Source organism: Orcinus orca, chromosome 15 (genome assembly GCF_937001465.1).
Source record: "Orcinus orca chromosome 15, mOrcOrc1.1, whole genome shotgun sequence".
Classification (NCBI taxonomy): Eukaryota; Metazoa; Chordata; class Mammalia; order Artiodactyla; family Delphinidae; genus Orcinus; species Orcinus orca.
This window is the reverse complement of record NC_064573.1, coordinates 73378829-73402395: the sequence shown is the minus strand read 5'-3', so window position 1 is coordinate 73402395 and position 23567 is coordinate 73378829. Positions and strand designations below refer to the sequence as shown.

General features: G+C 40.3%; 2 protein-coding genes across 8 annotated transcripts in view; one reads left to right on the top strand and one right to left on the bottom strand.

The window, feature by feature from the left end:
• Positions 1–23567, top strand: part of BICDL1 (BICD family like cargo adaptor 1) — a 96476-nt gene that overhangs the window by 30005 nt on the left and 42904 nt on the right. The gene's annotated exons all lie outside the window — the stretch shown is intronic.
• Positions 14306–15288, bottom strand: LOC101284705 (aurora kinase A-interacting protein-like). Its single transcript, XM_033408598.2, has one exon. It carries the CDS (start codon positions 15014–15016, stop codon positions 14417–14419), a length of 600 nt encoding a protein of 199 aa, XP_033264489.1. The 5' UTR covers positions 15017–15288; the 3' UTR covers positions 14306–14416.

Genomic DNA, 23567 nt, shown 5'->3' with positions numbered 1-23567 from the left:
CCCCAAGGATCCATGGTTGGGAGCTACTGGTCCAGATGACTTGTTTAGAAATAAATATAAGCTATCTTTTTATCCATCTTCTATAAAATAGAGACCTATCTGATAAAGTTGTTTAGAAACTAAAGCATTTGGCCCATAATACGTGCTCAATTAGTGACAGCTATTACTACTAGGGATCAGTGTGACTTGACTATAGAGTGTAGGCTTTGGAGCCATACAGGTGAGAATTCTAACTTTCCTGAACCAGGCTAAAATAATAGCAGTCTCTCCTTTAGTCAAACTGCCTTGGAATGGAGACTGTATGGATTCTTGGAAACACTGCTTTTCATACTAGTTCCTTGCTAACTTCAAAATGCTGTTTGTATCTATCCATTTCATTTGGTCTCATCGTTTTCGGATTGGAACCTTCTTTTCCTCCCCACCCTTAATTTATCAGAGTCACTTAGCAAGTATTATTCCTGTATTCTAAAGCTAATTCTCATCCCTGATTACACCTAAGAATCACCTGGGTAGCTTTTTTTTTTTTTTTTTTGTGGTATGCGGGCCTCTCACTGTTGTGGCCTCTCCCGTTGCGGAGCACAGGCTCCGGACGTGCAGGCTCAGCAGCCATGGCTCACGGGCCTAGCCGCTCTGCGGCATGTGGCGTCTTCCTGGACTGGGGCATGAACCCGTATACCCTGCATCAGCAGGCGGACTCTCAGCCACTGCGCCACCAGGGAAGCCCACACCTGGGTAGCTTTTGCACTTAATACTGATTCCTGGGTCCCACCCCCAGAGATTCTCATTTCACTGCTCTGGGATGTGACCTGCACATCAGGTTTTTTTTTTTTTTAAAAGCAGGTGACTATAATGTGTGACCAAGGATGAGAATTACTATTCTAATGTGAAACCAGGATTAGTGACAGCCATTCTTGCCTACTTCAGTATCAGGAGTCAGTGTTACAAATATCTTAATTCCTTCATTAATAGAGGCATTAAGCAAAACAGAGTCTCTGGGATAGCCTGTTAGCATGACACCAAGCTGCTGGAGGAACCTCTCAGGTTCCACTTAAGTGGCCTAGTCAGTGTCTGAAAGGAGGTTGTGTGGAATGAAAGCAAGAACTTTAAGCCATGCTGAAGTAAGGGCATGTTTCATCCATCATCACTCCTTCTAGGAGGCAATGTGACATAGTGAGATGGATTCAGGTTTTGGCACTAGATGAATCTGGATTTATTTTGGTTCTGTTGATTACTAGCTGTGTTGATTGAGTTCAGAGTTTGCAACTACACATTTTTCTCATGTGGAAAAAAATAGAGATTATTAAAAACACAACCAGAGTCATACTATACACCTTACAGGGTTGTTAGCATTGTAGACTATATATAAAGTTCTTAGCGTACTTGCTGGCTTAGTAAATAGCAGTTGTATGTATACTACTACTCATGCTAAAGACTGTCTTTGACTTGTTTGTATCTCCGGTGCCATTCACAGTGCCCTAATGCTCAGAAGGTTATAAAATGTGATATAGAAAACAAAATTTGATTTTTTAAAATCAATCTGACTGTTCTCCTAGGTAAATAATTAATAGAGATGTGACACTATAAAATTAGTGCTTAGCAAGTGAATGTTGCTACACAGTATTGTAATGGCAGTATCCCTTCATTTTTGTTTAATGAGATTCATGGTCAAAGTCATGCAGTGTCATACAACTTAGGGACAGGAATAGTAACACCTCAGTATTTAGCAAGAGATGCTTTAATAGTTAACAGCAGGTGTGATATAAACAAGAGAATGGGTATGAGGGACAGCTATGAAAAATAATCAGGCAAGAAGTCAATATCAGATAAATCAGAGTCAAAAAGCTTAGGACAGATAGATAAGTATAAATCAGAACATGTAAGACAAGTTTCATCATGTTTTTTTTTTTTCCTAGCTGTGTCTGCAGAGGGCCTAGAAGCAGTGATATACTGGTAGTAATGAGTACCCCTAATGCACAGATTTCACTTCCTAAATATCATTGCCCACTAAAAGGAACCAGCGCTCCTTGGAGAAAAGAGTCATTCCAAGTCTGGAGTAAGAACTTAACAGGGTGAGCCTGAGACATCATTTTGTGCTAGAAGCAGGAAAGCTTTCAAAATCTAATGGAATAATTATATGTGTACTTCAAGTGAAAACAAGCTAATGGAGTTGTGTCAAAGGACACAGAAGGTAGTCTGAAAGGACCCGCACTGGCTAAAGTTGGGACAGTTGGAGCATTAGGCAGAATAATGGCTGCAGTTGATTTATACACATAAATATATAAAAATCCATGAGTCTATGATAAATCTCAGAAAAGAGAAGCTTCCCCCACCCCACAGTTTAAAAATTAATATCAACTCCTTACTCTAAACACCAATGGAAGGACATAATTGACCATTTTTCTAGTAGCAACTGTTTTTTTTGTTTGTTTGTTTGTTTTTCTCTTGCGGTACGCGGGCCTCTCACTGTTGTGGCCTCTCCCATTGTGGAGCACAGGCTCGGGACGTGCAGGCTCAGCAGCCATGACTCACGGGCCCAGCCTCTCCTTAGCATGTGGGATCTTCCCGGACCGGGGCACAAACCCGTGTCCCCTGCATCGGCAGGGGGACTCTCAACCACTGCACCACCAGGGAAGGCCAGTAGCAACTGTTTTAACGTAACCAAATAACTCCAGGTAATGAGGGTATGTTCTTTTTTATGTAAGAATACCAGCTAATATTTGTAGAAGTAATGGTATAATTAGGAATCACCATTTCAACTCCTAATAAAATACCTGATTCAGGCAAAAACCATCTACAGATGATAAAAATTATTAGTTGAGAGGCAGATGGAGAATTGGAAATATAACCCCACAGATTATTTGGTTATTTCAAGGGGAAAAACACAACTTTACAATAGAGGGATTACCTTAACCTAGTGGTCTATCTTGGCATCACAGAAAGTGGAATAACCAGGCATTATGTGCTTCTTGTTGGGGTGCAGCTTGAGGTAAACAGCATCACCTGTGAAGGGTTTTGTAAAAATTGTTTAACCTGAATCTGTTCAAGGCTTTTAGATTGACTTTCAGTTTACAGAAAATGCAGAGGTTAGAGCAGGAGCAAACTATGGCGCTTAGGCCAAAATCCAGCCTGTAGCCCTTGAGCTAAGAATGGTTTTTACATTTTTAAAGGATTGTTAGAATAAGACAAATAAACCAAGAAACAAAAAAGAATATGTGACAGAGATAGTACGTGGCCCACAAAGCCTAAAATATTTATTTTCTGGACTTTTAAGGAAAATTTGCCAACCCTATTTTAGAGGAACAAGTCTAATTGCTACAAGGAAGCAATTAGACAAATCTGGAAAGTGGGCATCCCATAGGAAAACTGGCTGGGTCTATTCAATGTCATAGAAAACGAAAAGATAGGGGTGGGAATTTATTCAAGATTAGAAGAGACTTACAAATGTAGAAAACAAACTTATGGTTACCAGGGGATAAGGGGGTAGAGGGATAAATTGGGAGATTGGGATTGACATATACACACTACTATATATAAAATAGATAACTAGGGGCTTCCCTGGTGGTGCAGTGGTTGAGAATCCCCCTGCCGATGCGGGGGACGTGGGTTTGTGCCCCAGTCTGGGAGGATCCCACATGCCGTGGAGCGGCTAGGCCCGTGAGCCATGGCCACTGGGCCTGCGCGTCCGGAGCCTGTGCTCTGCAACAGGAGAGGCCACAGCAGTGGGAGGCCCGCGTACTGCACACACACAAAAAAAAGATAACTAATAAGAACCTACTGTACAGCACAGGGAACTCTACTCACTACTCTGTAATGGCCTATATGGGAAAAGAATCTAAAAAAAGGGTATATGTATATCTGATTCACTTTGCTGTACACCTGAAACTAACACAACATTGTAAATCAACTATACCCCAATAAAAATTAAAAATAAAATAGCATGAGAAAAAAACAAATAAGATTAAAAGACTTGAGAATTAATATTGTTAAAATGACCATACTGCCCAAAGCAATCTACAGATTTATTGCAATTCCTATCAAAATACCCATGACATTTTTCACAGAACTAGAGCAAATAATCCTAAAATTTATTTGAAACCACAGAAGACCCTGAGTTGCCAAAGCAATCTTGGGAAAGAAGAGCAAAGCTGGAGGTATCACCCTCCAAGACTTTAGACTATACTACAAAGCTACAATAATCAAAATGGCCTGGTACTGGCAAAAAAAAAAAAAAAAAAACCAGACACATAGATCAGTGGAACAGAATAGAGAGCTCAGGAATAAACCCAGGCACCTATGGTCAATTAATCTACAGCAGAGCAGGCAAGAATATACAATGAGGGAAAGATAGACTCTTCAATAAGTGGTGCTGGGAAAACTGGTCAGCTACATGTAAAACAGTGAAATTAGAACATTTTCTCACACCATATTAAAAAAAAAAATGGATAAAGACCTAAATGTAAGACCTGGAGCCTTAAAACTCCTGGAAGAGAACATAGGCAAAACATCCCTTGACATAAATTGTAACAATATATTTTGAGATCTGTCTGGTAAGGCAAAAGAAACAAAAGCAAAAATAAACAAAGGGACTTAATTAAACTTAAAAGCTTCTGCACAACAAAGGAAACCATTGACAGTCTACTGAATGGGAGAAAATGTTTGCAAACAATATTACTGATAAGGGGTTAATATCCAAAATATATAAACAGGTCATACAACTCAGTATCAAAAAAAAAAAACCTCACAAAGAACCCAATCAAAAAATGGGCAGAACACCTGAATAGACATTTTTCTAAAGAACACATACAGATGGCGAATAGGCACATGAGAAGATACTCAACATTGCTAATTATTAGAGAAATGCAAATCAAAACAACAATGAGATATCACTTCACACCTGTCAGAATGGCTATCATCAAAAAGTCTACAAATAACATGGGACTGAGTGAACTGATGAGGATGATTATAATTTTTGTGACTTTGTTTGAATAAAAAAAAAAATCCCACGAGGACTCAGAGGCAAAGAATATACAAATGAATTTTCACTGCAAAGTAAAGGAGCTGTTACAGTGGAGGATTACTGGACTGAATGTCAATATTATGACATAGTATGAGTGTGTTTTGTGTTTGGTAATTGCAATCATTGTTGCTTTTGTTGTGGTCATCCATTTACAATGCTTGGTGTCAGTCTATCTCTTGTAAAAAAAGAAAAAGTCTACAAATAACAAATGTCGGGGATGTGGAGAAAAGGGAATCCTCATACACTGTTGGTGGGAATGTAAATTGGTGCATCCACTATGGAAAGCAGTATGGAAATTCCTCAGAAAACTGAAATTAGAACTATCATATGATCTAGCAGTTCCACTCGTGGGTACATATTCAGAAAAAAATGAAAACATTAATTCAAAAAGATACATGGACTCCAATGTTTACAGCAGCACTATTTACAATATCCAAGACATGGGAACAGCCCAAGCGCCCATCAACAGACAATTGGCTTAAGAAGATGTGGTGTACACACACACACACACACACACACACACACACACACACACACACACAGAGGAATACTACTCAGCCATAAAAAAGAGTGAAATTCTGCCATTTGTAGCAATGTGGATGGACCTAGAGAATATTATACTTAGTGAAATAAGTCAGACAAATACTGTATGATATCATTATATGTGGATTCTAAAAAAATAAAACACGTGAATGTAAATAGCAAAACAGAAACAGACTCCCAGATATAGAAGGCAAACTAAACTAGTGGTTACCACTGGGGAGAGGGAAGAGGAGAGGGGCAAGATACAGGGGTATGGAATTAAAAGATATAAACTACTGTGTATAAAATAGATAAGCAACAAGGATATATTGTATAGCCCAGTGAATTATAGCCATTATCTTGTAATAACTTTTTTTTATTTATTTATTTTTGGCTGTGTTGGGTCTTCGTTTCTGTGTGAGGGCTTTCTCTAGTTGTGGTAAGTGGGGGCCACTCTTCATCACGGTGTGTGGGCCTTTCACTGTCGCAGCCTCTCTTGTTGCGGGACACAGGCTGCAGACGTGCAGGCTCAGTAGTTGTGGCTCATGGGCCAGTTGCTCCGTGGCATGTGGGATCTTCCCAGACCAGGGCTCGAACCCGTGTCCCCTGCATTAGCAGGCAGATTCTCAACCACTGCGCCACCATGGAAGCCCTATCTTGTAATAACTTTTAATGGAGTATAATCTGTAAAAATCATTGAATCACCTGAAACTAATATAATATTGTAAATCAACTATACTTCAATAAAAAATATATAAAAGTATATTGGGAACTTCTCCTTCCAGACAAGCTGGAATAATAGGAACCAGATTACCTTCCTACCTAAGAAAAACCAAAAAGAAACTATATGAAACAATAGTTTTCAGGACACTGGGCATCAAACAATGAAGGATAGTGATCCCTGAGGGACGGCAAACAAAAGAGATGAGCCCTACAATTGTCCCATCCTGCCTTGAGTTTCCAGGCTCTGACATCAGGAGCAGGAACTGAGCAGAGCCCAGTAGATTCCCTGAGTTAACATGGAGCTGTGAGTCTAGGGAGACCAGTGCAGCAACAGTTCATAGGACAGAGTATCAGAAAGAAAAGATAGATGGAGAGAACCAGAGATCTGCGAAGTTCTTTCTTGAATGCTCAGCAGAGACTGATTAGCACAAGACATGAGCAAACTAGTCAAGACTGGGAATTTGAAGAAATTACAAGCAGTGTTGCCCAGGGCTCACACAGTGATGGCAACAGGCACTGTTACCACCAGCTAGACAGGAAAATTTCATAATTCATTAGACATTCGGTAGAGTACTCAGGAAGGTCTTGCCTTTGTAGTAGGGAATAATTAGTTCTAGACTGAGCACTGCTCTGGACCTGCCTAACAAATCTTAAAAGCAAGATTCAAAAGGATCAAACCATGTCCAAGTAACTTAACTGTTTCCCAGAACAAAGCTCAAAAAGAATTATAGGAATAACAAAGAGGCAAGAAGACATGATCCATAAAGAGGAAAATCAATCCATTGAAACTGACCCAAAGCTGACACAGATATTAGAATTAGCAGAGAAGAACATTAAGAGAGTGATTATAACTTGTACTCTGTATGTTCAGAAGTTGAGTAGAGACACAGAATATATAAAATAGATCCAAATAGAACTTCTAGGAATGAAAACTACAATGTCTGAGATGAAAAGTACACTGACAAGATTCATTGCAGATTAGACATTGCAGAGGAAAAGATTAGGGAATTTGAAGGCATAGCAATAGAAATTCTCCACGATGAAACACAAAAAGGAAAAGAAAAGAGCATCAGTTAGCTGCAGGACAACTTCAAGTGGCCTAATACAAATGTAATTGGATTCCCCAAAGAGAGGGAAGTACAGAAATAATATCTGAAGAAATTGCTGAAAATTACCCAAACTTGATGGAAAGTATAAACCCACAGATCTGAGAAGTTCAAGGAACACCAGACAAAGAAACATGAAGAAAACTACACTGTCAGTTAACAATTTACTGCCTTTCAGCGCCAGATGCACCCTCAGTACACACTCTGAGATAAACAAAGGAATTCTTTAAAGTTAGCGTGATGTTAAGCTTTCTTAATACAGGGCTCTGGTGCTAGAGGGACACTGTAGGAGAAAGAAGCTCTCCTGCTGTTTCTGGTGCCGGTTGGGGGTCAGAGGTGTCAGTGTGAGGACATCTGGTGTAGCCTTCCACAACATGGTCTTTTTGCAATGTTTGCACCCTTGTCCTTTCTTCAGCTCTTTGAACATATAAACTAGAACCTCCATGTGACCCTGTGCTCTGAAGGCTTCCTTCCCCCATCAACACTCAGACTCTCTCCTGCATGTCATTGGTTGCCAGTTACCTGCTCCCCACCTGCACTCCACAGTATAGCTTATTGTTTGCCTGGGAACTCCAGACCACCTCTGACCTGGTCAAACTAGCAGACTTCTCTGCTATCCAGTGGGGCTATACCATACCTCCTCCCAATGAGGTCTGAACCCTTCCACATCTGTCCTTTATGGATATTCTCATTCAGCTATAGTGTACCATATAGGGTTTCCTTATTTCTTTTAGTTACTCTTTTATCATGGTTAATAACCCTTTATATTAAATTCCCTCTTTTTTTTTTTACATCTTTATTGGAGTATAATTGCTTTACAATGGTGTGTTAGTTTCTGCTTTATAACAAAGTGAATCAGCTATACTTATACATATATCCTCATAGGTCTTCCCTCTTGCGTCTCCCTCCCTCCCACTCTCCCTATCCCACCACTCTAGGTGGTGGCAAAGCACTGAACTGATCTCCCTGTGCTATGCGGCTGCTTCCCACTAGCTATCTATTTTACATTTGGTAGTGTTTATATGTTCATATATATACACTACCACTCTCTCACTTTGTCCCAACTTACCATTCCCCCTCCCGATGTCCTCAAGTCCATTCTGTAGTAGGTCTGCATCTTTATTCCCGTCCTGCCCCTAGGTTCTTCATGACCTTTTTTTTTTTTAGATTCCATATATATGTGTTAGCATACGGTATTTGTTTTTCTCTTTCTGACTTACTTCACTCTGTATGACAGACTCTAGGTCCATCCACCTCACTACAAATAACTCAATTTCGTTTCTTTTTATGGCTGAGTAATATTACATTGTATGTATGTGCCACATCTTCTTTATCCATTCATCTTAAATTTCCCCTCTTAATCTACTATGTGATTTCTTTCTCCTGGTTGGACCCAACTGCTACATGCACTAAGGCACACAATAATCAAATTGCTTAAAACTGGTGATAGAGGGAAAATCTTAAAAGCAACCAGAGAAAAAGACACAGTATGTAAAGAGGAACAAAGAAATGAATGACATCATATTTCTCATCAAAAATAATGTAAGCGGGAATATAATGGAGCACATCTTTAAAGAACTGAAAAGAAATGTTTCAATCTAGAATTCTACACACAGTGAAAATATATTTTGTAAGTTAAGGTGAAAGACATTTTCAGATATACAAAATAATTTATCAGCAGATTTACACTGTAAAAAAATGCTAAAAGAAGTTTTTCAGGCAAAAGGGAAAATGATACCAGGTGGAAATCTGGATCTACACGGAAGAACGGAGAGAGCTAGAAATGGTAATTATATGTAAATACAGTTTTTTTCTTATTATAGAAATGTCTTTAAATCATAATTGACTATTTAAACAAAAATGATAACAGTGTATTATGGGGTTTATAACATTTGTAAAAATAAAATGCATTACAACAATAGCCTAAAGGTCAGAAGGGGAGAAATGGAAGTATGCTATTATAAAATTATTATACTATATGTGAAGTGGAAGGATAACACTTAATGGTAGACTGTGGTAAGTTAAAATGAATATCATATACCCTAAAGCAATCACTAAAATAATAAAACAAAGAATTATAGCTAATAAGCCAACAAACAAGATAAAATGGAATCATAAAAATATTTCATTAATTTTTTAAAGGCAGAAAGAGAGGAAAAATAGAAGAACATATAGTACAAATAGAAAACAAATAGGAGGTGATAGACTCAAACCTAAACTTATCAATAGGTCACATTAAATGTAAATGGTTAAAACATCAGCAGTTAAAAAGCAGAATCTGTCTGATTGGATAAAAAAGTAAGGTTAAAAATAAAAGGATGGAAAAATTATACCATACTATTGCTAGTCAAAAGAAAGCTGAAGTGGCTACATTATTTAATATCAAATAATGTAATAAAATAAAGTACATTCCAGAGCAAAGAATATTACCAGCAATAGAGAAGCCCATTTCATAATGGTGAAGAGGTCACTCAAGAGAACATAACAGTCCTAAATGTTTATGCCTTTAATAACAGAGTTTCAAAATACATGAAGCAAAAAGTGATAGGACTGAAAGCAAAAATAGACAAATTCACAATTCAGTTTATCTCTCTCAATTACTGATAGAACAAGTAAACAGAAAATAAGGATATAGGAGACTTGAACCAACTATCAACCAGGTCTGATTAGACTTAGACTTGATAGAATACTCCACCTAACAATAGCAGGATGTACATTATTTTCAAGTACACATCTTACCAAGATAGACCATATTATGGGCCGTAAAAGTCTAAATAAATTAAAAATAAGTGAGGTTTATCCTAGGAATTTAGGGTTGATTTAACCTTCAAATATTAATTAATATAATTCACCTATTAACATACTAAAAGAGAAAGACCATATGATTATCTCAGACACAAAGCATTTGACCAAATCCAACATCCATTCCTGATGAAAACTCTCAGCAGGCTAGGAATCGAAGAGAACTTTTTGATAAGGGTCATTTACAAAAAACCTACAGGTAACGTACTTAAATGGCAAAAGACTCCTGAGGTTAGGAACAAGGCAAGGATGTCTGCTCTCTCCACTTCACTTTTTTTTTTTTTAATTGAGGTATAATTGACACATAACATTATATTAGTTTCAGTTGTACAACATAATAACTTGATACTTGTATATATTGTAAAATGATAGCCACAGTAAATCTGGTTAACATCTGTGACCATACATAGTTAGAAAATTTTTTCCTTATAAAAACTTTTATTAACTATAGTCAACATGCTGTATATTACATCCCCATGACTTATTTTATAACTGGAAATTTGTACCTTTTGACCTCCTTCACCTGTTTCACCCACCCTTGCCTCTGGCAACTACCAATCTGTTCTCTGTATCTATGAGCTTGGGTATATTTTTGGTTTTGCTTTTGCTTTTTTTAGATTCCACATATAAGTGAGATCATATGGTATTTGTCTTTCTTTGTCTGACTTATTTCACTTAGCAGATTCCCTCTACGTCTATACATGTTGTTGCAGATGGCAAGACTTCATTATTTTTATGGCTGAATAATATCCCATTGTATATATGTACACCATATTTTCTTTATCTGCTTATTCATCAGTGGACACTTAGGTCGTTTCCATATCTTAGCTGTTGTAAATATGCTGCAGTGAACATGGAAGTGCATACATCTTTTCAAGTGTCTTTTTTTTTAAATTTATTTATTTTTGGCCGCATTGGGTCTTTGTTGCTGCATGCGGGCTTTCTCTAGTTGGGGCGAGCGGGAGCTACTCTTCGTTGTAGTGCACAGGCTTCTCATTGCAGTGGCTTGTCTTGTTGTGGAGCATGGGCTCTAGGGTGCGCAGGCTTCAGTAGTTGTGGTGTGCAGGCTCTAGTTGTGGCTTGTGGGTTCTAGAGTGCAGGCTCAGTAGTTGTGGCGCACGGGCTTAGTTGCTCCGTGGCATGTGGGATCTTCCCGGACCAGGGATTGAACCCGTGTCCCCTGCATTGGCAGGAGAGTTCTTAACCACTACACCACCAGGGAAGTCCCATGAGTTCTTTTTTGCCTCTGCTGCTTCCCACAGCACCTGAGTGATCCACAGTCTGGACATAACAAATTCCAGTTTGTCTCTAGGTGTCCTATTTCCCAGAGGATCAAAAACTTTAGACTTGAACAGATTTCACAGATAGAATATGCTTCCAGATATGAACTTAGAATCTACTCTGTTTAAATTTTTCTAGTTTTGGTTTTCACAAATTCAGCAAACATTTATTGAGAACTGACTACCAGCTACAGGCAAGGCATCAAGTTATCCATCACTTTATCTTATTTTCTGATGCATTTCAAAGGAAGTTGGAGACATCAGTATACTTTACTCCTTAATACTTTAGGATGTATACCATTAACTAGAGTTCAGCGTTTGTTTACAGTTTCTTTTGTATTTGTGTCTGTAACTTTGTGTGCCAGGCACATGATAGGTGCTTATCAAACGTCTATTGAATATATGAATGACTGAGTCAGATCAAAACACAAAAAGAAGACTGGAGTGTGTGCATTCATGAAAGTGGTAGAACCCTATGCAGTTTGCAAAGGGCATTTTGTATCTGCTGCCTTGACAGTCTCAAAATAAAATTCCTTCCACCATACTTTCCCTTCAATCCATTACATGTATACGAAGGCCCACACATACCTGTGTTAGAATATTCCTTTCTCAGAGGCAAAACATTCCATTCTCAGAAGCCAGGAAGAGGGAATCTTTTAGGAAAATGAGGACAGAATAAATCAATGCTCCTCTTCCTGGTGTGGCTCTGGGGTCACGCTGGGCATGAGCCATGACAAAAACGAGGAACAGCTGATTAGGGTTTAAAGGGAGGTTTGTTTGTTTGCTTGCTTGCTTGCTTGCTTATTTGGGGGGGCTTTTGGTCTCAGTATCTCATGGCCTAGCCAGGCTGTCCTCCATATAGACCTGTCACTTTTAGGCAGACGGATGGGTTAAAGAATGGGCAGTTTCTGCTTATCCAAATTCTGCCCATTTTTCCAGGACCAGCTGGCAGTTCAGCTCCTTCGTGAAGACTTCCCTCACCATTCTAGCAGTGATTGCTTCATTTTCTGAGCTCATTATCACTGACTTAGCACTTACTATTCATTGCCTTGGAGATTTTGTTTTAACTTATTTTTTTATTGAGGTATAATTGATTTACAATATTACATTAGTTTTAAGTGTACACATAGTGATTCAAAATTTTTTAGATTATATTCCATTGAAAGTTATTATAAAATATTGGCTGTATTTCCTGTGCTGTATAATATATCCTTATAGCTTATTTATTTATTTATTTAAAATAATTTTATTGATTGATTGATTTATTTTTGGCTGCGTTGGGTCTTTGTTGCTGCGCTCGGGCTTTCTCTAGTTGTGAGTGGGGGCTAGTCTTCGTTTCAGCGCGTGGGCTTCTCACTGTGGTGGCTTCTCTTGTTGCGGAGCACGGGCTCTAGGCGTGTGGCCTTCAGTAGTTGCAGCTCGTGGGCTCAGTAGTTGTGACTCACGGGCTTAGTTGCTCCACAGCATGTGGGATCATCCTGGACCAGGGCTCGAACCCGTGTCCCCTGCATTGGCAGGCGGATTCTTAACCACTGTGCCACCAGGGAAGGCCCGCTTATTTATTTTTTACATAGTAGATTGTACCTCTTTATCCCCTACCCCTAATCTGCCCCTCCCCCTTCCCTCTTCCCACTGGTAACCACTAGTTTGTTCTCTATATCTGTGAGTCTGTTTCTGTTCTGTTATATTCATTAGTTTGTTTTATTTTTTTAATTCCATGTATAAGTGATAACATACAGTATCTGTCTTTCTCTGACTTTATTTCACTAAGCATAATACCCTCCAGGTTCATCTATGTTGTTGAAAATGGCAAAAGTTCATTTTTCTTTATGGCTGAATAGTATTCCCGTGTGTGTGTGTGTGTATCACATCTTCTTTTAAAAATTAAAAATTTTATTGGAGTGTAGTTGATTTACAATGGTGTGTTAATTTCAGATGTATAGCAAAATGGTTCAGTTATACATATACAGGAAAATAATCTGAAAAAGAATGAATATAGGTTATTACAGAATATTTAGTAGAGTTCCCTGTGCTATACATTACGTCCTTGTTGGTTATCTATTTTATATATAGTAGTGTGTGTATGTTAATCCCAAGCTCCTAATTTATCCCTCCCTCCCACCTTTCCCCTTTGGTAACCATGAGTTTGTTTTTGAAATCTGTGAGTCTGTTTCTGTTTTGTAAATAAGTTCATTTATATCATTTTTTAAAAATTAGATTCCACATATGAGTGATATCATATGATATTTGACTTTCTATGTCTGACTTACTTCACTTAGTATGATAATCTCTGGGTCCATCCATGTTGCTGCAGATGGCATTATTTTGTTCTTTTTTATGGCTGAGTAATATTCTATTGTATATATGTACCACATCTTTTTTATCCATTCCTCTGTTGATGGATATTTAGGTTGCATTCATGTCTTGGATATTGTAAATAGTGCTGTAGTAAACATTCGGGTGAATGTATCTTTTCAAATTATGGTTTTGTCCAGATATATGCCCAGGAGTGGGATTGCTGGATCGTATGGTAGTTCTATTTTTAGTTTTTTAAGGAACTTCCATACTGTTCTCCATAGTGGTTGTACCATTTTACATTCTCACCAGCAGTGTAGGAGGGTTCCCTTTTTTCCACACCCTCTCCAGCATTTATTGTTTGTAGAGTTTTTGATGATGGCCATTCTGACCAGTGTAAGGTGATACCTCATTGTAGTTTTGATTTGCATTTCTCGGATAATTAGTGATGTTGAGCATCTTTTCATGTGCCTTTTGGCCATCTGTGTGTCTTCTTTGGAGAAATGTCTATTTAGATCTTCTGCCCATTTCTTGATTGGGTTGTTTGTTTCGTTGGGTTGTTTGTTTCGTTTGTTTGTTTGTTTGTTTGTTTTTTTGATGGCTAAGTTCTCCAAATATTTATTACGGTGGCTCATCAGCAGTAACAGGGCTGGGGGAGGGAGACACAAGACTCATTTGCCCTTCAGGTAGAGCTTGGGGGTCTGCCAGCCTGCGGGGGCTTCCTTCAGGCCCGCCTTCCGCCAGATGCGCCTCGGGTCTCTCTTGAACCTCATCTGCTTCCGTTTCAGGCGTCCCTCCCTGACTTTCTGCCGCAGGAACCAGGTCCTCTTGACCAGCTTGCGGTACTTGTGATGATTCATCTTCTGCCGGCGGATCTTGAGCACGTTTTTGGACTGTATCTGGGGTGCGTCCCAGACCTCCTTACCCCCCTGCTCGACCCCTTCCCCCACTTGGCTGGGTGGACACTCATAGACTTGGGCTGGAGACACAGTCCCTGGGGCCCCAGCATCCAGTCTGGGCAGGAGGTAGCGAACGGTCAGCCAGCTCGCCAGGGGGCTGATGGACATCTTCCTGGGGACCAGCATCTCCTCAAGCTCCATGTGGACCCGCCTGTCAGGGAGGGAGGCAACCCCACTTGGGCCTATTGGTTGCATGCTGTAGCGAGGCCTGCAGGCATGCCTGCCCAACACCTCGCAGACAGGCCAAGGCCCACTACAACCTGCCCAGGGAACAGCCCTGAGCAGCTGGGAAGTCAGGCACACCATGAACATGGTCTGTGCTTGGCGGCGGCCCCAGGCACTCAGTGGAGCGCGCGGGTGGTGTCGACGCTCGGGTCTTAGGCCCCGAGCCCCAGCCAGCGGCGGTCGCCTCCGCCGTCCCTGGAGCCCTCACACCGCGGCCTCACGCTGACTCTTCCCAGACGCAACCGGGAGACTCAGCTGACCATTCCACCGCGCTCGAGTTGTTTGTTTTTTTGACATAGAGTTGCATGAGCTGTTTGTATGTTTTGGAGATTAATCCCTTGTCAGTCACTTTGCAAATAATACCCTCCAGGTTCATCTGTGTTGTTGCAAATGGTGAAATTACATTCTTTTTTATGAGTAATATTCCTGTTTGTGTGTGTGTGTGTGTGTGTGTCACATCTTCTTTATACATTCATCTGTTGATGGGCAGAATGGTACTTGCTGACACCAGTGTCCACATGGTAGAGCAAGCTCCCAAAAATGGCTGCCACCAGTGTCTTTGTCCCTAGGGTGAGCTCCAGTTGCCTCCTGCTTCTCGGGGAGACTCTACAAGATCAGCAAGTGTGTCTGACCCAGGCTCCTTTCAAATTACTGCTTCTGCCCTGGGTCCTGGAGCAGGTGGGATTTTGTGTGCACCCTTTAAAAGTGGAGTCTCTATTTTCACTGCAGTAATTTTTCATTATCCTAATTTCAAGCTCATATTCACATTTTCCCAATTGACCTTCAAAGATGTACTTTACTCTTGGTTTGCAAACCAGAATCCAATCCAGGACTATGCATTATGTTTGTTGCATTATATCTGGTCCCTTAAGTATTATTTATTGTAGTACAATTCCTCTTTTTCATTGACATGTTGAGGAAGCTGGGCCAGTTGACCTGTAGAAAGTTCCAGCTTCTGTATTTGTCTGGCTGCTTCCTCATAGTGACATTTAGCTCATTCTTCTATTCCCTGGCATTGCCTATTAACTGGAGGTTATATATTAAAGCTTACTGGATTCAAATCAAACATTTTTGGCTAGTAGATGTACATTTATGATGATAATGTGAGATCCTCCATTATTCAGTTGTGTTTTCTCACTTTTGACAAGACATGTAATCTGTGGCGTTTTCAGGCATTGATTTTGAAGGATTCTGCTTTCAGCACCACCAAATACTGGAACATAATTTCTCATCCTTTGTGGTCATTGAACGGTTTGATAAAAATAGCATATCACCAACTAAATTTTCGCACGTAACTTTCCTATGATTCCTATGGTCATATGGTTTTGGTTCATATAATTTAGTATTCATATATTGGAAAATGAAACAGTATTAGTTTTAGACTAACATAAATTATATTTTATCTGTAAAAATGAGATTAAGAAGATTTCAAATGGATAAGATTACCTGACAAACCAAGAATTGTGTTTTAATGAGTACAGGTTTGGGAACATGCGAAGTACAATCAAGGCATGACTGGACTTATTTTTAACTAAAATCATGATACTAAAGTTAACTAAACACAGAGGGGTTTGAGAGCTGCAGCCTGGTGGTGGGTCTCCTTCCCTGGAGTGGGAGTGCTGGGCTTGAACAGAAGTTTCTGGGCCATTGGTTCCTGGAGAGACCATAGCATGTGATTTTATGACTCTGATTGGCATATAAGATCATCCAGGAGACTCCCAAACTGGAATTCGGCTTCATATGCCAATTTCTTTGAAGGGATGCAGGGATCAGCAAACTTTTTATTTGTTATCTCACCATTGCTGGTGGGCAGGAGTCAGCCTGGCTTAGCTGAGCCCCTGTGCTCTAGGTCTTACAAGCCCCTCCACAGGCATACCCCCTCCTTCCAGAGGAACCACTCTCCAGACTTTTATGGTAATCAATCCTTTCCTTTGTGGCTGGCAGGGGCTACTCTTCGTTGCGGTGTGCGGGCTTCTCATTGCGGTGGCTTCTCTTGTTGTGGAGCATGGGCTCTAGGCACGCAGGCTTCAGTAGTTGCAGCATATAGGCTCAGTAGTTGTGGCGCAGGCTCTAGAGTGCAAGCTCAGTAGTTGTGGCACACGGGCTTAGTTGCTCCGCAGCATGTGGGATCTTCCCAGACTAGGGCTTGAACCCATGTCCCCTGCATTGGTAGGTGGATTCTTAACCGCTGCAACACCAGTGAAGTCCCTTCTCTGATTATTCTTCAAGATAGATTCCTAGCAGTAAAATTAATGGGTCAGAAAGTGTAACCATGGAAGATAATTTCAGGACTTCTGTGGATTTACTCCATAATCAGAAGGATAGCCTTTATTCTAGTTTAATTCTTCTACAGTGTAAACTAGCTACACTTTGTTTAGTGTGGCAGCAAACTATAGAATCAGTAAGCAATTTCCTTGTATTGGATCATCAGACTCGTTTTCTTCCTCAGATTCATCTGGAAATGTATTTCTTTTCCTTTTTTTTTCTTTCTAATGTATCCCTCCCTCCCCCCCCTCCACTTCCCCTTTGGTAACCATAAATTTGTTTTCTATGTTTGTGAGTCTGTTTTTGGTTTTTTTTGTTTTTGTTTTTTTGGCTGCATTGGGTCTTAGTTGCGGCAGGTGAGACCTTCGTTGAGGCATGCAGGATCTTTCATTGCAGCGCACAGGCTCTTTATGGTGTGCGGGCTTCTCTCTAGTTGTGGCATGCAGGTTTTCTCTTTCTAGTTGTGATACACAGGCTCCAGAATGCGTGGGCTCTGTAGTTTGCGGCACACAGGCTCTATAGTTGAGGCGTTCAGGCTTAGTTGCCCTGCGGCATGTGGGATCTTAGTTCCCCAACCCGGGATCAAACCCATGTCCCCTGCATTGGGAGGCGGATTCTTTACCACTGGACCACCAGGGAGGTCCCTGTTTTTGTTTTATAAATAATTTCATTTGAACTATTCTTTAGATTCAACGTATAAGTGATGTCATATAATATTTGTCTTTCTCTGTCTGACTTTTTTCACTTAGTATGATAAACTCTAGGTCCATCTGGAAATGTACTTCTTTCATGCTTCCTAATACCCATTCATTTGGGTTTATGTAGTAATTATGGCTGATTGGCGGGAAAGCTTAGAGCTGTTGATTCTCATTGTATAGAAATAGCAATTATCCATGATCAAATGTATAAATAAAGACATTGATTCAGTATGCTTTGAGGATTCACTTTCCAGAACTTAAGTTCTATCAGTTGAATGTTTTAATATGCATGCTTCTATGTTGTTGCTTTCACTTTAGCAGATGTAAAATGCGTGTGTTCATTTACCTGTTTCATGTCCTTCCTTGAAAGCAGGGCTGCGTCCTAGTCAGTGCCTAACATCTTTCCTTGCCTGTGGTGGATGTTCAATAACTGTGTGTTGGAATAGTATTGGATTACCATGTTATTTGGAATTGTTGCTTTTTGCTCTTCCTCTTAATATGTTAGGTCTATTAATGAATGATCATTTTGATTTTTACGGCACCTTCTCCTCTACCTAGGAGCTCTGAGGTGGCAGGTTGTTTGGATTCTTTTTGGTTTGGAATAATTATTCTGACATTTAAATGAGCCTCTGTCTGAAAGTGCGGAAATTTTCATTTCTATCTTTTTAAGCTTCCTTGCTCCCGAGAAGTTTCAGGTTTATAAGACTGCAGTTAATTAATCTCCACCATCGCATCCCAGATAAGACGGGAGGTGACAGAAAGGAAGCAGAAACAAGTTTAAATAGAATAGTGCTTAGCAGTGAGATAGCGCTTTATACTTGAAAGCCTTCGCAGACATTAACTAATCAATTTTCCAACACATTGGAGAAGTCGGAAATGGGTTTTCATTATGTACTTAATTGCTGAGAAGGTGAGATATGCTTTTAATCTCTTAACTCTTCCTGAGAAGTGGACATTCACTTGGAACAACTTACTTTTTTTTTTTAAGTTTAGGTGTGTTTATTTATTTTTTAATTTATTTATTTTGATTATTTTTGGCTGCGTTGGGTCTTCGTTGCTGTGCACGGGCTTTCTCTAGTTGTGGCAAGCTGGAGCTACTCTTCGTTGTGGTGCGCGGGCTTCTCATTGCAGTGGCTTCTCTTGTTGCGGACCACAGGCTCTAGAGTGCGCAGGCTTCAGTAGTTGTGGCACACGGGCTCAGTAGTTGTGGCTCACGGGCTCTAGAGTGCAGGCTCAGTAGTTGTGGCACATGGGCTTAGTTGCTCTGTGGCATGTGGGATCTTCCCGGACCAGGGCTCGAACCCGTGTCCCCTGCATTGGCAGGCGGATTCTTAACCATTGCGCCACCAGGGAAGCCCCTCTGTTTTTCTTAATCTGAATTTTTAAAAAGAGACTCATCCTTTGACCTTCCATTTTTCTCAGGAGAAAACTGAGTCAACTTCAAGGCTTATGGGTTTCGTCTTCACGAAGTCAACACACTAGGCAGTTTGCAGAAGCAGTAAGCTCCTCTTGCTCCCTCACCATTTTGGAGAAACAAGAAGATAGAACAGATGCCAACTCAGAACACAAAGTAACGTCTAATTGCCCCTGAAGGGTGGTTTGGCTGTGGGTAGAGTTAGTTTGTCCCATGTGTTTGAAGGTCTGAGGAAACCGAGGCCAGATTGCTTACATGAATTGCTTATGTTCACCCAGTTAGGAATGGAGTCCCGTGACAGGTGATCCCTGTCCCAATACTTTTTGGTTCTTAACCTTTTTTCCATCAAGACACATGTTTAATTTGCCCAGAGAGCTAGCTCTAACTATAATACAATACCTTTTCTCTTCTAGTCAAGAAAATATAGCGAGTGAACATTTTGAATTTGTGACTATTGAAATTTTCTGAAGAAATGAAATATTTACTTCATTACTCTGTTAGTAATAACAAATGACTTGCAACATATCTCACAACTGGTCATGACCAAACAGTATGTTCATAGTTAGAGCTTTATATAATATCTTTTAATTAATATTTTTTTCAAAATAGTAAATGGACATCATTAGAAGTCTTTCAGTATGTTTGATTTCTTAAAACAAAAACAAACAAACAAAAGTCCCAGCAGTCTTTGCCTCCCCACTTGCTTATACCAAGCATAGTTCTTATTTTTTTCACTGTTGGTTTTCTTTAAGTCATTTTTTGTCAACTGATTGCCTGTTGTGAGCCAAGCCCTTTCTGAATCCTGGAGAAGTGGCAAGAGGTGAGCCACCCTTTCCTTGAGGAGCCTATAGTCAAACGCTAGTGATTGTTTTGAGGAAATAACTTGTTATACTGGGAAAGTAACTTAACCTCTCCAAAGTTCAGTTTCCTCATCTAAATAGTGTGTTACTAATACCTGCCTAACAGGTATCATTATGAGGACTTCAGGAAATAATTCACGTGACAGCACTTAGCACTGGTACCTGGTGCAGGATAGGCACTCAGGGATTGTTCATTCAGTTTGCATCTGGGGAACCATGTAAGATGCTATCATTAGATAATTAAATTATGATATGAAGGCCATTTTAAAAATATGAATTGAGAGACAGAAGCAAGAACTGAGAGCTAGGGTTTATTAGGCTCTGTGGAGGATGTAGTGTTTAAAGCGGATCAGAACTTAGATGATGAAGTATAGGTATTATCAGGGTGAGGGATGGATTGGCTCTGATTTGGAGGAAGAGTTTGGGCTCCCCTACTTAAGTCTCACCGGCTTTTATCCCCACATAGTATCTGTATTGCTTCCCCAGTGATGTCACAGAAAGTAATTCTGCACCCAGTGGTAAAACCCTATGGAGCCAAACCTTGTTAGCATTATTGCTATTTCCATGGCAACCATCAGATGATATATAATCTTAGTAAGGCAAGTTGTGAGAAGTATTTTCATCAACAAATGCCCAAATTTACTTGTAGGATGTCCCGTAGGAGATCACCCAGCCACTTAGCTGCTGTCTCCAAAATCTAAACCCTGTTCTTCCACATTTCCATGTTTGAACATTTAGTGGGATTTTTTTTTTTTTTTTTTTTTTTTTTTTGCGGTACACAGGCCTCTCACTGTTGTGGCCTCTCCCGCTGCAGAGCACAGGCTCCAGACGCACAGGCTCAGTGGCCATGGCTCACAGGCCCAGCCGCTCCGCAGCATGTGGGATCTTCCCGGACCGGGGCATGAACCCGTGTCCCCTGCATCGGCAGGCGGACTCTCAACCACTGTGCCATCAGGGCAGCCCCTGTGGGAGACATTTTTAAGAAAAAAATCTTGCCATGGATTTTTTCCATAAGGGAATATCATTATGCTTGAATTCTGTTAGAATAGTTTTTGCAAAACGGACATAACCAATAAGGTAAATCTGAGGGGGGAAAAGGCTTTTATATCCCAGTTATAGATATTTTTGTAACTATTGATAGAGTTTTGTGACTACTGGTAAGTAATTAGGTACAAAGGTAAAACTGGCTTCACTCATCTTCTGTCAGTTTTACTCAAATGAAAGATTTAAAAATAAAATTCTTAATGTTTAAAAATAAAATTTTCCTACTGAAAACTGAACTCATCCTGTAATATGGGGTATTTTATAGAATTTGTTTTGTTCTCTGTGACATTTTAGGAGTATGTTATAGACAACTGTAAGTTGAAAATGAATGAATATATACACATTTTCCCTGTATTCAACAAATTTGTCTACTATGTGCCTGGCACAGTTCTGAGTATTGGGGTTACGGTGACAAATGAAATAAAGGCCCTGCCCCTGCCCTTTTGGAACTGACGTCAGGGGCAGAGAGAGAAGCAATAACTCAATTAACAAGCTAAGTATCATGTGTGATAAGTGCTCTAGATTAAAATTAAACAGGGGGGTACTAGAGATTGACACATGTAGGGGTCAGGTGAACAAAGAAGGCCTCTCTGATGAGATGACATTTGGGAAGAGACACGAGTGAGTGAGGGAACAGGCCTTGTGAATATCTAAGGGAAGAGCGTTCCAGGCAGCGGGATAGCAAATGCACGGTTGGTGATGAAGAGTATGCTCGACAGGGCTGAGGACAGCAGGGAGGCCAGGATGAGTGGAACAGAGAGAACACAGTGGATAAAAGAGCAGATCAGAGATGAGGGCGGGTGAGGGCAGGAATCTTTTAGAGTCTTATAAGCCATGATAAGGACTTTGTTATATTTTATTCTGAGTAAGATGGAAAATCTCTAGATTGTTTTGAGTAGTGACATGATATGACTTGGGTTTTTAAAGAATTGCTCTGCTGTTTGGAGAGTAGACTCTAGGAGGACACGCAAGGCTGGAAGCAGGGGGAGACCACTTAGGTGATGACTTACTGCAGTCAGTAGTCTAGGTGAACGATGATACTGGCCAGACCTAGGGTGGAAAAGTGGGGACAGAGAGTAGCGGTAGGATGATGGATATTTCTTTTGCTTCATAAATACTCATAATGCTTATGCCAAGCACTGTTCTAACAGCTTTATAAATATCAACTCATTCATGCTCATAACAACCCTCTGAGGTAAATTTCAAAGGTACAGCCCACAGGATTTGTAGATGGATTGGATGTGGTGGGTAGAAGGGGAAAAAAAAGGAATCTGTGATAATTCCTTTGTGTGGGCCTAAAACTTCTAAGAATGGAGTTGCCATCTCCTGAGAAAGGGAAGATGCAGGTAAAGCGTGTTGGGGTGGAGGGCCCTAGAACGAGGAGTTCGGTTTTCATATACATTGAATTTGAGATGCACATCAGCTATCCAACTGGATGTGTTGAGTAGGCAGTTAGATAGAGGAGCCTGAAGTTAGGGAAGAGGTCAGGGCTGGAGATAAATTACAAAAGCTGTCTGAAAGCATTCAGGAAGAAGTGCCCACTGGAGGTCTGGTTGTTGCTGGTAAACCTAACCAGAGGTAGGTGTGAGGAGCCTTTTCCTGTGGGTGTGGTTGTAGAGTGGCATTTTCATTGGCTTTCAGATCGGACCTGCATTTGAATACTAGCTCTATCATTTACTGATTAAGTGACCTCAACTATGTGACTTAATCTCATTTAGCTTCACTTTCTTCATCCTTAAAACAGGTTAACAGGACATATCCTATAGCATTGTTAAGATAAAATGAAATAACGTGTTACCTAGAGCAGTGCTTGGAAATGGAAAGTGCTTAATAAATATTCATTATCTTTCTTTTCCTCAGATTTAGTTTGTTGCATTCAACCCAAACTAAAAGAACATGGGCTTCTCTTCAGGATAAAATACATGTGAATTTAAATATTTATTTATTTAGCTGCATCGGGTCTTAGTTGCGGCATGCGGGATCTTTCGTTGCAGCACGCAGGCTTCTCTCTAGTTGTGGCATGTGGGTTCCAGAGCGTGTGGGCTCAGTAGTTGTGGCACGAGGGCTCTCTGGTTGTGGTGCATGGGCTCTAGAGTGTGGGCTTAGTTGCCCCGCGGTGGCATGTGGGATCTTAGTTCCCTGACCAGGGATTGAACCCACGTCCCCTGCATTGAAAGGCGGATTCTTAACCACTGGGCCACCAGGGAAGTCCCAAATAAATCTGAATTTAAAGCCTACTTCCATATATATACTTCCGGGGGTGCCTACTTAATGACAAGCTCCAAAAAGGATTTCATTCAAATCTATTTCCTATCAATCAGTAATGACCTTATAAAAGAAAGACTTCTGTGAGGTTT